Source organism: Oryzias latipes, chromosome 5 (assembly GCF_002234675.1).
Source record: "Oryzias latipes chromosome 5, ASM223467v1".
Lineage (NCBI taxonomy): Eukaryota > Metazoa > Chordata > Actinopteri > Beloniformes > Adrianichthyidae > Oryzias > Oryzias latipes.
In genome coordinates this window covers 8,633,819-8,649,766 of record NC_019863.2, presented here as the reverse complement: position 1 = coordinate 8,649,766, position 15,948 = coordinate 8,633,819, and the positions used below count along the sequence as shown (strand labels likewise).

The 15,948-nt window shown below is 38.8% G+C and overlaps 1 protein-coding gene across 1 annotated transcript in view; it reads left to right on the top strand.

Moving 5' to 3' along the window:
* LOC101172650 (E3 ubiquitin-protein ligase TRIM62) overlaps window positions 1-15,315 on the top strand; it is a 39,106-nt gene extending 23,791 nt beyond the window's left edge. Inside the window, exons 3-6 of the mRNA XM_004068635.4 lie at window positions 2,605-2,700; window positions 7,965-8,221; window positions 9,071-9,186; window positions 12,851-15,315. Coding sequence (XP_004068683.1) covers window positions 2,605-2,700; window positions 7,965-8,221; window positions 9,071-9,186; window positions 12,851-13,401 — 1,020 coding nt within the window. The 3' untranslated portion in view covers window positions 13,402-15,315. The remainder of the gene's footprint in view (window positions 1-2,604; window positions 2,701-7,964; window positions 8,222-9,070; window positions 9,187-12,850) is intronic.
* The last annotated feature ends 633 nt before the right edge of the window (window positions 15,316-15,948 follow it).

Sequence of the window (15,948 nt, the reverse complement as noted above, 5' to 3'; positions counted from 1 at the left end):
AGCTCTTCCTAAAAGTAAAGTGGCCCTGAAGTGCAAATCTCTCAATGCAAAAACAAATTTAAGATCCCGACAAAAATTAAAAAAGTAAAACTATATAATATAATAAAAAAACAATACATTTTAGAAATAAAAACAAAATTCCAGAAACCAAAACACGATTCTAAAATGATGAAATGAAATAAAAATAAAATGTTTTGTAAAAACTAAGACAGTTTCGAGAAATCAAAATGAAATGTTTAAAATATGAAACACAAGGAAAAACCGCAAAAGGTAGAGAGATAATGGGACATTGCTAACTGGATGATTGCGTTTGAATTTTGATGTTTGAGTTTTATCCAATGCGTCTTTTTTTATTTCACTCTTTTTTTCACATTTCATTTTGATTTCTGGAAGTTACTTTTGTTTTTTTCTATTTTACAGGAACTGGAAAAGGTAGGTATGGGACATCATTGATTGGATGATGAGGTTTATCTATTATTGCAGTATTTTAAAAAAAATTCAAAAGGTAAATATAAAACATCATCATCCAATCAGTGATATCCCTTTATGCCTACCTTTTCCTGTTTCTTGATGTTTTTCATTTTTAACATTTCATTTTGATTTCTGGAAATTACTTTTGCTTTCCAAAACATTTCATTTTTATTTCTCTTCATTTTTTTTGGAATTGTGTTTTGGTTTCTGGAATTTTTTCTTGATTTCTTTAATGGAATTTTTTTATTCATTGTTTTGCTTTTCTAATTGTCGTTGTGATCTTTAATATGTTTTTGCATTGAGTGATTTGCTTCTTTTATTTGCCCTTCAGTGCCACCGTACAAAAGTCCTCTTTCCCATCTTTAATTCACTGAGAGGACATACGTTTTCTTCAGCTAACGCTTAGTTTATTCCAAAACAACTTCTGCAGATGTGAGCACGTCTACGGTAAACCTTGAAGATGCCCGTTTCTGGTCGGAACGGACAGCAGCGGTGTGGGAGAACAGGAGGAGCACGTTTCCTCTGCCAGTTTGTCAGGCTGGCTGTATTCCACTGTGTGGGAGCTGCCTTTGACCTGCTCAGACAAACGTGTGGAAATGAAGCGGAGAGCCCGCTGAGCCTGCCGCACTCCTATCATTAACATGGGGAGTCACGCTTCCCCTCTGCACCAACAATCATTTTCTGTTTCTGTCCTTGTGAACAACCAATGCGTCATTTCCTCAGCCCACATTTACCCCTAAGGATCTCAAATCAAGGAGAGGAGTTTTTAAAAGGCATCCACTTTTTCTTTTTAGACTGCATGGAAACTTTATAAAGATTTAAATCAGTTCTGTCTATCGTTACCGCTTCCTACAAAATCCAAGTAATTGTGTTTTCAGCCATGATGGGCAGCTGCTGCAGTGGGTGGTATTTTTGCTGTCATAGTTTAGAGGGTTAAAGAGCAGCACTGCTCACTTGAGCAAATGCAACAGCTGTTTGTGGCAACAACACAAAAAGACAGAAAAAAACGTTTTAAAAAAATTGTTTTTTGTTAACCCTGTCATATTCTAGATTATTTCAAAGTTTAAAAAAAAATTCTTCAATGTGTTTTCACTTTTAGGTGATACTAAATTTAGTGGATTACTTGATTAAATTATACTTTGCAAATTAGTGACAAACGGTATGAAGGGGTTGAGCTCAAGCACACTGGTGTTTGATAAAAAATAGTTATTATACATATCAGTACTGAGCCAATTAGGATTTAAAACAGAAACTCGTCTTTTTTTAGAAAAACAGACAGATTTTATGAGGTCATTTATGTTTTTCTCTTTTGACATCTAGAAACCAACTCGAGCTGGGTGTAAAAATTTGATAAAATATGTATTTTTTTAATGATATGTAATTAGAAAATTCAATTTTGATTGATCTAATTCAGTAAAGAATTTTCCTTTGACATAGTTTATTGTATTTTTAGAGGCAGTAAACCACTTTCGCTTTATTCTTTACATAGGCATTCAGCATTTTATCGATGAAATTTGCACTTTTGTTTAGTGTAAATCTGTAAAAAGTTATTTTCATTATCAAATAGAAATATATTTCGAGTATAGTTTTTCAAATTACATACAGTTCAATTCCTACATTGCTCAATCTGTGATGTTGTGAATGGAAATCAAATTGTAATACCTAGAAAACCCACAAACTTGCTTTTGTTTACTTGGGGTTCACTTATATTCTGTATTTGCTGTTCTGCTGTCATTAGATGTTTGGGGATCATTCAGAAGTTTTTTAGGTGTCTTAAAGTTAGGACTTTTATGAAATGTGGATGTGTTTGTGTTTGGAACCTTTTTAGTGTGTTACTGCAGTTTCCTTTCCTTCAGCTTTAAATAAAAATGAGATTTAAGCCGTCATTTACTACAGATTTGACCTAAAAACAGATTTTTATCTGACTTACCTTCATATTTGTTTGTTTGATAAAAATTTGTTTTATGTCAAAGTTTCATTTATGCAACTTTCCATTTGTAAATTCATAAAACTGCCTGATATCTTTATGGATTTAAAATAAAAACTCCTCACTTGTGAGATGACTTTGGACTGCATCTCTGACTGCATGCAGTGCAATGGCGCGTGCTGATCTGTGGCTTGTTTGTGCTGCAGAGGGAGATGAAGGAGCAGCTGGCCACGCTGCAGGACAGCGAGCGGGGACACACCGAAGCCCTGAAGCTTCTGCAGAGACAGCTCACTGAGACCAAGGTACCGGAGCCGTCCGTCGCCCCGTCAGATGGTGCTCCGCTCACAGATCATGACTAAAATCAAGCTTTTTGCTCGATTCTGCAAATAATCATTTAGGTATAAAACCAAGAGCTAGAAAAATGTTTAGTCTTCTGTCCTTAAAATAAAACATGCAGCAAGAATTTAGATAGAAGACTCTCTATATGTTCCAATTCACCCAGTTATGCTGCACATTCTCTCATTTTAAACAATGAACAATTATAAAGGTCATAAGTTGTTGTTGAATAGCATCACAAATTTTACACAAAAAACACAAAATGTACTCCATTTGATATGTAGTTCTGGGTAACTGGCTTACTTTTCATTTCTAGACATTAAACCCAGTCAAATTTAAGATTGTTTATGTAGTTTCTTTAATTACTTAGTGTTTTTTTTTTAAGTAATAAAAAGCTATAAAAAATTGCCGCCTTAAAACATTTTTATCATTATGAAATTCAGTGTTTTTACTGATAGTAAACAGGTTGGTTTTAATCAGTGCAGTGTTTTATTCCTTTAAAACTGCTTTTAACCTTCCGTTTAATTCAAACCTCTAAACTTTGCACCTTGTTAAGCCAGCGAAGCGGCAGCATCTATTCCATCCATCAAACTATTATGCCCTCACCCAGGCGGTTGTCTTAACTCCTTCATTCGGTCTTTTGAGATGTTACAGACATCAGCAAACTTCCTTTTTTCCCTCTTTTTCTACCTTTTGAGGAGATTTGCTGCATCATCTGTCCTCATGTCCCTGCTAGGTCCTGAGAACGATCATTTATTTCATCCGCTAGATGTAGGTAGGAAATTAGCTTGTTGGTTAGACATCCATTTGGAAAGAGCTCCTCCAGGAAGACTGCCAAGTTACCACTCTGGAATGCTCTTGGGTAGCTGACAATGAAACGCGCCTAAACTTTGTCAAACTGGAGGACGCCTATAGTTTTTTCACCTGTGAGGTACTGTCCTGGGGTCAGGTACAATACATCCTTGAACAGGAGTGCACCTCAAAAAGCAATAAGGATCCTCTTTATCGCCCTAACAATACGATTGTTCTTTTTTTTTTTTAAATGTAGCCAACTTCAGTGCAGCGGAGAAGCTCTGCTTTTCTTCCTCTAAAGGAAACACCTGGCATCACATGGATGAAGGACCGACTAACATCCATTGATTTCCCTGTCATTACGTCACTCTGCAAAGTTAAACACTGATGGATTCATGTTCTTGGAGAGTAGAATGATCAGATTTTCTGTTTGGGGTATTGATTTTCCTCCCGTGTGCATGCTTTTAAAGAAAAGGCAGCATATGTCCTGTAGCCTGTGTCGCTCCTGAGTTTTTGTCTGTGTGTACACGAGTGCGCTGGCACAAGTAACAAAGTTGTGTTGACACACTTACAGCAGGTATTTGTTTTCAAATGGTTCATTCATTCATCTTCTATTCCGTTTATTCCCTTCCGGGGGTCACGGGGCTGCTGGAACCTATCCACTTATGGCCGAAGGGAGGGGACACCCTGGACAGGTGGCCAGTCTGTCGCAGGGTTGTTTTCAAATGGTGCTAATGCAAATTCTTCCTCCAGATCAACTTTATTTTTTTAACGTTAAGTTCTGGATTAGAGAAAATTAGTAGTTTTACAGTCAGATTTTTTGTAGTCAATACCTTTAATGACTTGAAGCCTATAGATTTGTTTTTTTTTATTATAATCTCATTTAAATCCTAACTGGATCACATTTTTCCCATAAATTGTCCTTAACCCCTTGAGCAAACACATTCATGTAATTTAAAGTTTTTCTGCTGAGGTTTTCCTTTTTCCTAGTTTCTTTCAAAATTCTAAATAGCGAGGCAGACTGTGTTCTTTTGTCTTCGTAGACACAAAACAATATAATGGGAAAAGAACTGGGAAAAACAAATCTGCATTTGAAATGGATTTTATGGCATTTGTAGTTTATTTTTAAATCATACAGTCAGGACCATAAATATTTGAACAGAGACTCATATTTTCTAATTTATTTCTGTACATTACCACAGTGAATTCTAAATAAAACAACTCAGATGCGACTGATTTGCAGACTTTCAGCTTTTATTGCATGGGTTGAACAAAAAGATTGCATAAAAATGTGGAAAAACTAACGCTTTTTTTTTTTAACACAATCCCTTCATTTCATGGGCTCTTAAGTAATTGGACAATTGAAATAACTGAAAACAAAATGGTCATTACTAATATCTGTTTGAAAACCCTTTGTTGGCAATGACAGCCTGAAGTCTTGAACTCATGGACATCACCAGATGCTGGGTTTTCTCCTTCTAAACTTCAGACAGAAAGGCCCACAAACAAACAGCAACTGAAAGCCGCTGCAGTAAAGGCCTGGCAGAGCATTCAGTTTTTCACATTTTCATGCAATCTTTTGTTCAACCCATGGAAGAAAAGCTGAAAGTCTGCAAATCAGTCGCATCTGAGTTGTTTTATTTAGAATTCACTGTGGTAATGTACAGAAACTAAATTAGAAAGAATGTGTCACTGTCCAAGTATTTATGGTCCTGACTGTATGTTGAGGAAATCAGGAGCAGGACTGTTTTGGTAAAGACAAGAGGAACAGCTGAACTTCTCCACATACAGAACATCCTGGTAATTGTTCCGACAGATGTGTTTTTCCTCTTTTAGGGTTGTGGACCTTACTGCCCATAATTATGTGAAACTCTTGATGGTGTGGAGAAACTGAATCCTTAAAAAATAAAAAATAAACTTTTTTTTCCCCAAAAAACTTTCACTTCAAAATGTTCCCAGTGGATTATGTTGTTTTTTTAGCCCAACTCAAAAAAAACCTGTGTTGTTTTCTAGGAGCGGCAGGAGTTCATTAGAAATTCTTTTTTTGAGTTGTGGGGGATACCGTTGGCGTGAAGCAACCCTGTTCCCTCTTCCCTGCCCCGCTGCGGAGTGCTCTTTGTTTACGCGCTCTCCCACTAGCTTAAAGCCCCTCACACTCCCAACCTTACATTACACTAGCGGTGGAACAAAAATGGCGAGCAATATTGAAGCTATCCAGTCGTACAGTTATAAACCACATTCCAGATCGGATGAGGAAAAAAAAAGACAATGAATCTATTTGTGTATATATATATATATATATATATAGATGGATGGATGGATGGATAGATGGATAGAGATAGATAGATATAGATATATCTAGATATATAGATATATATATCTAGATAGATATATAGATATATATCTAGATATATATATATCTATAGGAGGTGTATATCTAGATATATATACTACACCTCCTATAGTCACCACAGCGAAAAGAGACAGAAACGATCTCAACATTAAAAAAGGTTTAATCAGAGGTCAATCTTTCTCACAAGATCCCACGCAGACTAATGAGACGGTCATCGCTTTCTCTATAAGTGCCAGCCTTCAACCACCCTATATGGTTCTCTGATTTCATCTGCCCGTTCATATATATATATATATATATATATATATATATATATATATATATTAGCGATGACCGTCTCATTAGTCTGCGTGGGATCACTACAATCGTACAGCCCATGCGTTGCAGTCCACACTTCCAATGAGAAGTCTTTGTAAATGGGTATATGTTTGCATTTTAGTCTTTCATGTTCAAAACTTTTGTATGTATGCGTTGCCATGCACGTTTTTAAGTTTATTTTTTTGGCTCTACGTTCAAAATGTGTGGCCATTGAACGCACATTGAAAGTTAAACCAGTTGAACTTTGACTATTCAGGGACTCTGATTTGGTAGTGACACCTTTTCAATTCACAGAAGTGCCAACCGTTTGAAAATTGATAATGGAGGTGAAATCAATAATTACGGTTTGTGCACAATCGGAGTTATATGACACCAAGTCTTTCGTTAATCGAAACAAAGCTGTGAAAGAAAAAGCCTGAAGGAAGATTCATGAGGTTTGAACATTTTGCCCCAATCCTCTTCCGACTGTGGGTTTTTATGCTCTGGTATCTGGTAGTGACAGTCCAGTGTGAACACCGTAAGCTAAATACGTGTTCATGACTCCATCTTCAGCGCATCATATGCCCGGTGTGTATGTAGCATAAGAGCTATGCAGTCTGACTTCCTCACAATCCTGAAGTTGAAAAGCTGTTTTTCCCCCTTGGTGGTGGTGGTGGTGGTGGTGGGGTGGGGTGGGGGTGGTGGTGGTGGGAGACTTCCCCTCTCAGTGCCTTACCCACCAATTTTAACGTGCCCCTGTAGTGCAGGTTCTGGTCCTTGCCCTCGAATGCTGGGCTTCTCCAAATTTCCAACTGTGGGCAAGCCTGGTCGGGGGTCTTTCTTCAGGGAACCCCACTTCTCTTGGGCGTCCTCCTCCTGGTTGGGCGTGGGCAGCCCCTGCCTGACGCTCTCCTGGACCTCCCGTGGGTTGGGTGGGTGGCTGCCTGGAGCATGGGGTGGGTCTCCCTTGGGGGGGCCCTGGCTCGTGCCAGGGGGCATTGGGCGCCCCTATGGTAGTCCTGCTGGCCCTGGACGTGATTGCCCATCTGGCAGTTTTCCTCTATCTGCTATACCGTGTGAGTGTCAGCGGGGTCCCGGCTACCACTGCTGCTTCGGTGGGGCTCCTGGTCAACATTACATCATCCATGTCAGCAGATCATAAACACTCACTGAAGCTCAGGTGTCAGCTCACCTTTGCACAAATGGTACACGTGACTGATTGTGAAGCATTACATGTGATAATTTGTATGCATAAGTATGTGCGTCTGAACTGTAGTTGTATTGAACATTTTTTGAGCCCAGGGATGTTGGTAACAGTTGAGTGTGTGGACAGACCCGCCCCTTTTAGACTAACTTTTACAATTGACAGTAATGATAAAAAACTTCCAGCACCTTGTTACTTGTTGCTTTATGATTCTACCCCCCCCCCCTCATCCTACTATTTCCTTAACCCCCCCCCTCTTTTTTCCCCTTTCCTTTGTGCCCTTACACCCCTCCTCCCCCCCCAACATCCTTCTCTCTTCCTTCCTCTTCTTCTTTTCCATTCGGTCCAACAAAAACTCATACAAATATAATCAATACAAATAAAGTTTATCCTAAATTACAAAAGGGGTTTTATACAAATACACTCCTTGTGTGTCAGAAGATTCATATTCCCCTGTTGTAAAAGTAAAATATGTGCAGCACAAGAGGCCTTCAGCTCTGATATGTCCTCTACACAGCTGTTGGATAGGACAAGCAGGGGGAAAAGCTGGTTTTCTAATTGGTTCATGTTTTGCCTTTTTTCAGTCCTCGGCCAAGAGTTTGCGCGCGACCATCGGGGATGCTTTCGAGCGTCTCCATCGTTTCCTGCGAGAGCGTCAAAAGAGCATGCTGGAGGAGCTGGAGATGGACACGGCCCGCAAACTGTCAGACATCGAGCACAAGATCCAGCGCTACAGTCAGCAGCTGCGCGACGTCAAGGAGGGCATCCAGATCCTGCAGGAGCGCCTCAGCGAGACCGGCCGTCACGACTTCTTGGAGGGTGTAGCGGTTACATCAGAGAGGTTAGTTTTCTCACCTAAGCTGGCCTCTAAATCTTTTAGTGAACAGATGAACTCTTGGAAGGATTAAAGTTTGCTGAGAACGGGTGGCATTGAAATTCTTTTATTGTCAGACTTTTCCAAGACCTCCAACATTTAAGGGAAACTACAGATTTGAACAGCACCATTAAATAAACCCATAACTGATGAGGATTTAGGCCCAAAATAAACCTGCATTCATGTTTAATTAAGGAGTGGCAGAGATGGTGAAATATTTCAGGTTCAACAACTCAAAGCAGACCGGTGGGTTTTAATAAAGAAGGACAAAACACTGAGTCAGACAGTCCAGGAATGTTGTTTACAGACACTTACAAATGTTTATCTTTAGGAAAATGATTTAGTCATCTTCATTTTTGACTAAATGAAAGACTAATGGCACAGTTGTTGTAGCCTAGAAAATAAAAATGCTAATAGTGCTTTTATTTTGAAATTAGTTGTAGGGAAAAGGGTAACTCCAGCAGCATGCTGCGTTTGTTGACTGAGCTGCAAACACATGCCTTTCATTAACAATCCTATATCTGTAATGAGTTAAGGCCTTTAGGTTTCAAACTGTTTCCATGGTGGTAACAACACGCATGGAATCCTGCATGCACTTTGAAACGCCTGCTCCTGCATAAATCTTCTGTAAACATAGGCTTAGTTTTGACCCACTTTTGCTCATTCTCAGAAACTTAGTAGGTGAAAAACATTTCTTTGGTTAAAAGTTTATTTTTAACTGGAATCCACGTTTAAAGGGAAACCAAATGCATTTTAGTTTTTTGTGTAGCCTAGGAAAAGAAAAGGATGTGCAACTGTTTTGTTTTTCTCTCCAAGGATGAAAGGAAAGATTCACGAGACCAATCTGACATATGAGGACTTCCCTACTTCTAAGTACATGGGGCCATTGCAGTACACAATATGGAAATCCCTTTTCCTGGACATTTCACCAGGTAGGTGGGCGTGGCGTCAACTGAGACTCGCGTGTTTGGAAGAACTATTCTAATATTAAGTGTCAAATTTGTTTTTTAACTGAGTTTTTACCTTCACTCTGACTGAAACTACAGCGACAGAATATTCTTTTTACAGTTTTTCATTTATTGAAAACGGATCCGCCATCAGTTCTGTTGTTTCGAGATTATGAAGCTCAAATGGTGTTTAGTAAGAGTATGTGGTGTTTGTCTGAGATAAACAAACAGGATATAGCCTGTTAATTATAGATGAGTGTACATTTTCACTCCAACAAGCACACGGTTTTTTCTTGTTTTTGACCTTTCCATATGTATTTGTTACCATTCTTTCTGCCTGTGTGTATTTGACATGCAGGTTATGGCTGCAAAGTTTAGATCATTTTGGAAGTGTATGTGCATGTTTGCTGCCTTTATTGCCTTTATCAACTTTGATGAAGCCGGATAATGAGCAGTTCCACATACCTGAGCGTGTTCAGGCAAATGGCATGTGTGGAAAGATTTTGAAAGAGTGGGGGGCGTTATGCCTTTTCTAACATGACATGCAGTCCAAATCGAAAAGAATCCGTTTTTTGGGGGGGGGGAATAGCTGGCAAACTCCAATCTGAAGTAGGGAAGAGGCCCCTTGAAAAAATGCAGAACAGCTATTTGATTTGTTTGATTTGGACTGACTCAGATCCATCTTGAGGATCAAAATGGGAATGTGTTTGGCTAATAAACCTGAACTGAATACTCATGTTGAAGGTTTGCGAGCAAAAGTGGCTCTAAAATGACCCTTTGAGGGTTTTTTGATCATAGTCTCAACATAATGTCATGGAGGAATTATTTCACATCCCAGAAATATCTAGAGAAATAATTCATTTTTATTTACCATGGAACAAACTTCTCTAATTCCCTTTTAAGCGTTTATTGGAGGGTCAAATTGACCCACTTGTCTTCTATTCTAAAGGAACATTAGATCCTATTTACTATGACAGTATTTTTTATAAGTATCTGGTTCCTCTTAGACGTGAGAACCGCACTGAGTGATCCCCTCCCCCCTCACGTTCCAAAAAGGAAGTTCCCGTTGGCTCCAAAAAGCCAAAATCCTATAGACTTCAATATTTCTCAATCCTTCTATTTGCTATTTGTTAGAATACCCATTCTAGCTCTGCTGCCTCTTTTTTTTTAGCATGTTTTATATTTTTCCTAAAAATATTTTCAAATTTGTTTTCTGTAGCGCAAGTTATTCAAGTTATAAAATGACGAATCAGTCGCTCAAGAAAAGTCTCTTGGGTGGATCCCAAACAGGAACACTCGATGAAATTTGAAATGTAAATAGGTGACGTCTGGGGTTGTCATTGGGGGGTTGCAGACCACCTGCCCGTCACCTACATCTTTCCCAGCTGTAATGTGTGCAGCAGTCTCTCCTGAATCTGTTCTAGCAGCGAGCAAAGAAAACGGACTTTGTATTTTCCTAATAGCTGGCCGCTCAGGTGGGTGTAAATTCTCACTAAAGCCTTGCAGCAAGCCGGTCTCCTGTGGAAGTGGAACCTGTGAGCTGAAGCTGCTCCACCCTGCACTGTAATTACTTTTCGACGGTGTTGTTTGTTCTCTTGACACGCGTTCATATCAGTGAAAGTTATGATTGTAGGAGGAGAGCTGGACTGTGGCCCTTTGTGTAGTAGATTCTCACTCCTTTAGGAATATGAAAGCTGCTTATCTACAATAAAAAAGGTTATATTGCTACAGCAACTGTAAAAGTCACAATTTCATTTTCCTCCATAAGCTAAGAAGCAGCTGGGCGTGAACAAGCCATTAGTCATTTCTTACCACAGGGCATGGTGCTGGATGCTTCCTCCAAGTCTTACTGTGTATATAAATGTTCCATTTGCTATAAAGTGTGTTGGTAGTTCGTTATTTCTGCTGATTTGTCTTGTGTCAAATTCACTGCTGTCTCCTTCTCACAAGAGTAAACCAGCCTCCAGAGCAAAACTTTAGGTTAGTTGATTCATTTGCATTATTATGAATTTATATAATCAGCCACGGGAACAAATATGTTGTGTTTCTAAAAATTCATGAATTTGAAATAGTAGAGATTTCTATGGATCAGATATTTATTTTATTCTCACAATTAGGATCAGTGCTATATATTTCAAGCTTATTGCTACCAATAAATGCTCTACTTGAAGTCTGCATATCGAACGCTGTTTTGTTTATCCGCAAATCACAGCAGAATACCACACTAGTCTTAACAGGAGGTACACAAAAACTGTTTAGAGATTCACAAATTTTATTTTCAATAAATGTTTCAAACTGACAGAAAGTGTCTGTATTGGTTTGTCTTAACGCAAACAACGACCTACAAAGGCAGTTAAACAGAAAAAAGGTATTTTTTTTAAACTTTTTTCTTTTCTTTATGAGAATTAAACGGAGAAACCGCTGCCATCTTCAAGGTGCAAGCTCCATGAAAAAGATATCCGGGAAAATAAAATCGAAATGTCTCAAAACAACCATTGAAACTAACCAATACGAGCTAGTTATGAATATTCATCATCATATTTATACCACATCAACAATTTAGGAAGAAAGACATTATTAATTATTTTACTTTTATAATGGAGATATGAATCATATCTGATCAAAAATATTCAATAGTTCTGAAGATACTAAAGCCTAAGTCACCAATACTCTCCATGACTAATTATCACCTATTTCTACTAGTTAATAGTATTTTTTTCTTGTTGATAGTTATACTACTTTTGCCTGATTGTTTTAAGACATTTCAAAGAAGTGCTCTGTTTAAGTTTTCAATGAATAAATAAAAATTAGAGTGGAAACCTGTATCTATTTGTTTTGTGTTTGTTCATTTTTTTATACATATTACAAAAGTATCTGATCGGAGCTCCTTATTGGCAGATATGCAGGGTTAAATGACTGAATTGGAAAGTTCACCAAACCCTACAGAAACTAATAAGAAAATGCCAGTAATTGATGACAATAAAGATGATGAAACCAGTTCAATATATTTATTTTCAACACCAGACGGTAACAGACAAACTTATGGTGTGGAAGAGTCAAAGGCTGACTGACGTTTTTGGACAAACTAGCAAAGAGACACATTTCTGTAGTGAAGATAGGACTGCTTCAGTGCTGCTACCAGGGAATCTGGTTTATTTGCATGAATGCCGTCCCTGTTGCATTGATGGAACATTTGCTGGATGGGTGTTTCCGTGGGTTTTTGCTGGGTCGGGTCCTTGGCTATGAGGAGCTTCTGCCTCTGGGGTGGGGAGAGCTGCACCATAAAGCCAAAGCTTTGAGGCTTGAAAATATCCTGTAGCACAGTTCAGAAGAGCACAGACTGCCTTTTCTTACTCGGATGTTCCAAAGTTTCAATTGTCTGCTTGAATAAACACATTTTTTATTTCCTTTTATCAGTATTTACGGGTCTACATGGAAATATTTACTCCTAATTTCAGAGTCAGATCATGATAAAGATGGAGGAAAGTGACAGTCCTGCTTTAGAATAACCCAGAATAAATCCTTTTTTTTTTGCCTTACTGTGCATTCAGTTTGAATCCCCCTCTCAGCAGTTTTATGCACGGTCATGTAAAGGTGAAAGAATTGCTGACGGTGCTAAAATCTTCCTTGTTTCCCCTCTCCCTTGCAGTGCCAGCTGCATTGACCCTCGACCCCATCACAGCCCACCAAAGATTGATCCTCTCGGACGACTGCACCATTGTGGCGTACGGGAACCTCCACCCGCAGCCTCTGCAGGACTCCCCGCGCCGCTTTGATGTGGAGGTGTCCGTGCTGGGAGCAGAGGGCTTCTCGTCAGGCGTGCATTACTGGGAGGTGATGGTATCGGAGAAGACGCAGTGGATGATCGGCGTGGCCAACGAGACGGTCAGCCGCAAAGGCAGCATCCAGATCCAGCCCAGCCGCGGCTTTTACTGCATCGTTATGCACGATGGGAATCAGTACAGCGCCTGCACCGAGCCCTGGACCCGCCTCAACGTCAAGAGCAAGCTGGAGAAGGTGGGGGTTTTCCTGGACTACCCCAAAGGTCTGCTCATTTTCTATAACGCAGACGACATGTCCTGGCTCTACACCTACCGGGAGAAATTCTCCACCAAGGTCTTCCCTTACTTCAGCCCCGGCCAGAGTCACGCCAATGGCAAGAATGTGCAACCACTCCGCGTCAACACCGTCCGTCTTTAAGAATCACACCTCTACAATTTCAACATCCGTACGGATGAATCTAGCATCCACAAAGGTTCCAAACGTATTTAGAGTGCTTGAAACGTGCGTCTCTTTCAGTTCAGTGTTAGGAATCATGCTTAATGTTGCTGTCGTGAATTTCCAGTTCCTTTTTTTTAATTTAAACCTTAAAATGATGGCCTGTTCTTTTAAAGCACAGCAAATAACAGGGGGCTGGATGCTAACAGAACCTTCCTCCTGCCAGGCTTCACTGATGAAGCTGAGGGCGTGTCAGAACCGCCCAAACGGGTCACAGAAGAGCTTGTCCTCTATGGGCTGCAGCCTTGCTTCCTTTGTGGAATGTGATTGACAGCAGTCCTTTTTTTATTATTATTATCATCAGCTTATGATGTACTGTCCAAGTCTGTTTGACTGTTTGGTTATTTATCTTTTATTTAATATTACCATATAGGCTGTGAAAAGCCTAAAGATAAAGAGGCTTTTTTTTTTCAAAAGTACCCTTTTGAGAAAAAAAAAACACAATCCATTTTTTCTTTTCTTTTTTGTTAATAAATTTTCTCTGTGTCATCTGAAGGTAAAGCCCTTACATATTGCATGCTGTCCGTCATCGTCTGGTGCTCGCTGATGAAATGTTGTGTGAACGTTGAAAGTCGTGCAGAGCGGTGCTGCTATCGGTGGACTCATGTTTGGATGTCAATCAATGGTTTATTCTTTATTGGGACTAAGAGCCGCCCGCCTTCTACCGGCTGGGTTCCAGTTTAGATTTAGCGTTTGGAGTAAAAATAGTCAAACATGGACTCTAACACGTTTTATCAACTACAGAATTATGCATAAAAAACAAGTCAAAAACAGGACCAACTGTTATCTGAATGTAATCGAAGGCGCTGAACAAAGTGCTGACATGCCAGTGAAGTGTGTGCTTCAGTCCTGCATCATCTCCGATGATTTCTCCAAGGAGTTTTCAGAAGAGTCGGGTGTGTTTGTGTTCAGCCTGCTCCAAGTGCACTTATCTTTAGTCGCACACTAGTCCTTCAGAACCTGGAGCTTGAAAAGATTCGGGCAGCACACTCTCTGTCTGCCTGTCCGTGGGTCTGTCTGTGGGTGGAGATGTCATCCTTCATTTTGAATCCAGTTTTGGATGTGATGAGGTCCACTTAGTTTTACAAAAATGTCCAAATTGTTGTGATAAATGTTCTTTCATAACTTTCAATGTAAAATCCCCAGATATAGAGGAATCTTCCCTGATCACTGTACATCTTTACATTAGTGGGTCTCCTCTGGTTCTGCTATAAAATAAAGGAATTCAGGGCAGCGCACTGGTTTTCATAGGAAGGAGTTTTAGTATGTGCAGTAGGAAGCAACTAAGGTCAAAATTTTGAATACCTGCAAGTTATTCATGAGGTCTGTTTAAACTTGTGAAAATCTGCAGAGGCCTGTGAGCCACTCTAAAGCTTTCTGAATGATGTCACAGAAAAACCGGCTGCTCCGTTCCTATAAAGGTTCCAGAAATGTTTTTGGTTTGTTTTGTCTTTTTTTTATAAACAAATGTTTTAGCAGAAAATAGAAGCTTATAGACAGATTCCTATGATAGTCTCTCAATGATCAGTCTGGTCAACGTTCAAAGTAAAATGACATCAGTGGCCGCTTCCTGGAGGTTTGAGCAATATTGTGTTGTTTTGCGAAGCACACTGTGGTTTGTGTCTGTAGGATTATAAGGAGGGAAATTAATGTGTGTGTGTTGGTTTAAAAAGATGATTATGACTATGACACTTTTAATGACTATTGATGATTGTGTCTTTTGATGAGTGCTGGGCAATCCTGTTAATGTATGAACAAGAGTTGTTTTTGTATTATTTTTTTCTGGTGGTTTATGGGAAATGTTTTAATGTAAATTAAATAAGATGAAAACTCTGTGTCTGTCTTTTGTGTGGATGTACTTCAGTCGGTTTAGTTAGTTCTGGTACAGATTTGAACAACTGTCATTTATTTTATACCTCTTAAATAGTTTAGATACAGTAAAATATGTGATTTTCATTAAGTAATTTCTTATATTTTTTGTGTGTCAAACTTAGTGTCGCAATCAAAAACATGTGTTTAATTGATTAATTAAGACCATTAATAATCAAATATATTGATCAAACTTCTTTTAAAGTGATTTCTGGCATTTTTGTAATTGATTTTTCTTCAATTTTTAATGTTGCAGACCTTAATTTTGATATAAGATTTATTTTTTAAGGAGTAAATCTAAATTGATTTAATTTTATGTTGGAAGTGATATCAAATCCTATAAAATAATCGTTAGTCAACTTTAAATGCAAAATGCTGTGATTTCTGGTGAAACCAGAAGTGTTTTGGCAAATTCTGCTTTATATTTTCTTCAAACTATTAGCTTTTTTTCCTCCATCTATATAATTTTAGTATGTGAATCTAAAAATAGAAAAAAGTTGCTCAAAGTTTGAAAGCGTTTTATCCTTTGAAAAAGATTCAAAACTTTTTTTCTTTTGATCTTTTCAAACTCAAAGACATGAAAAAAGGAGAACTAGGTAA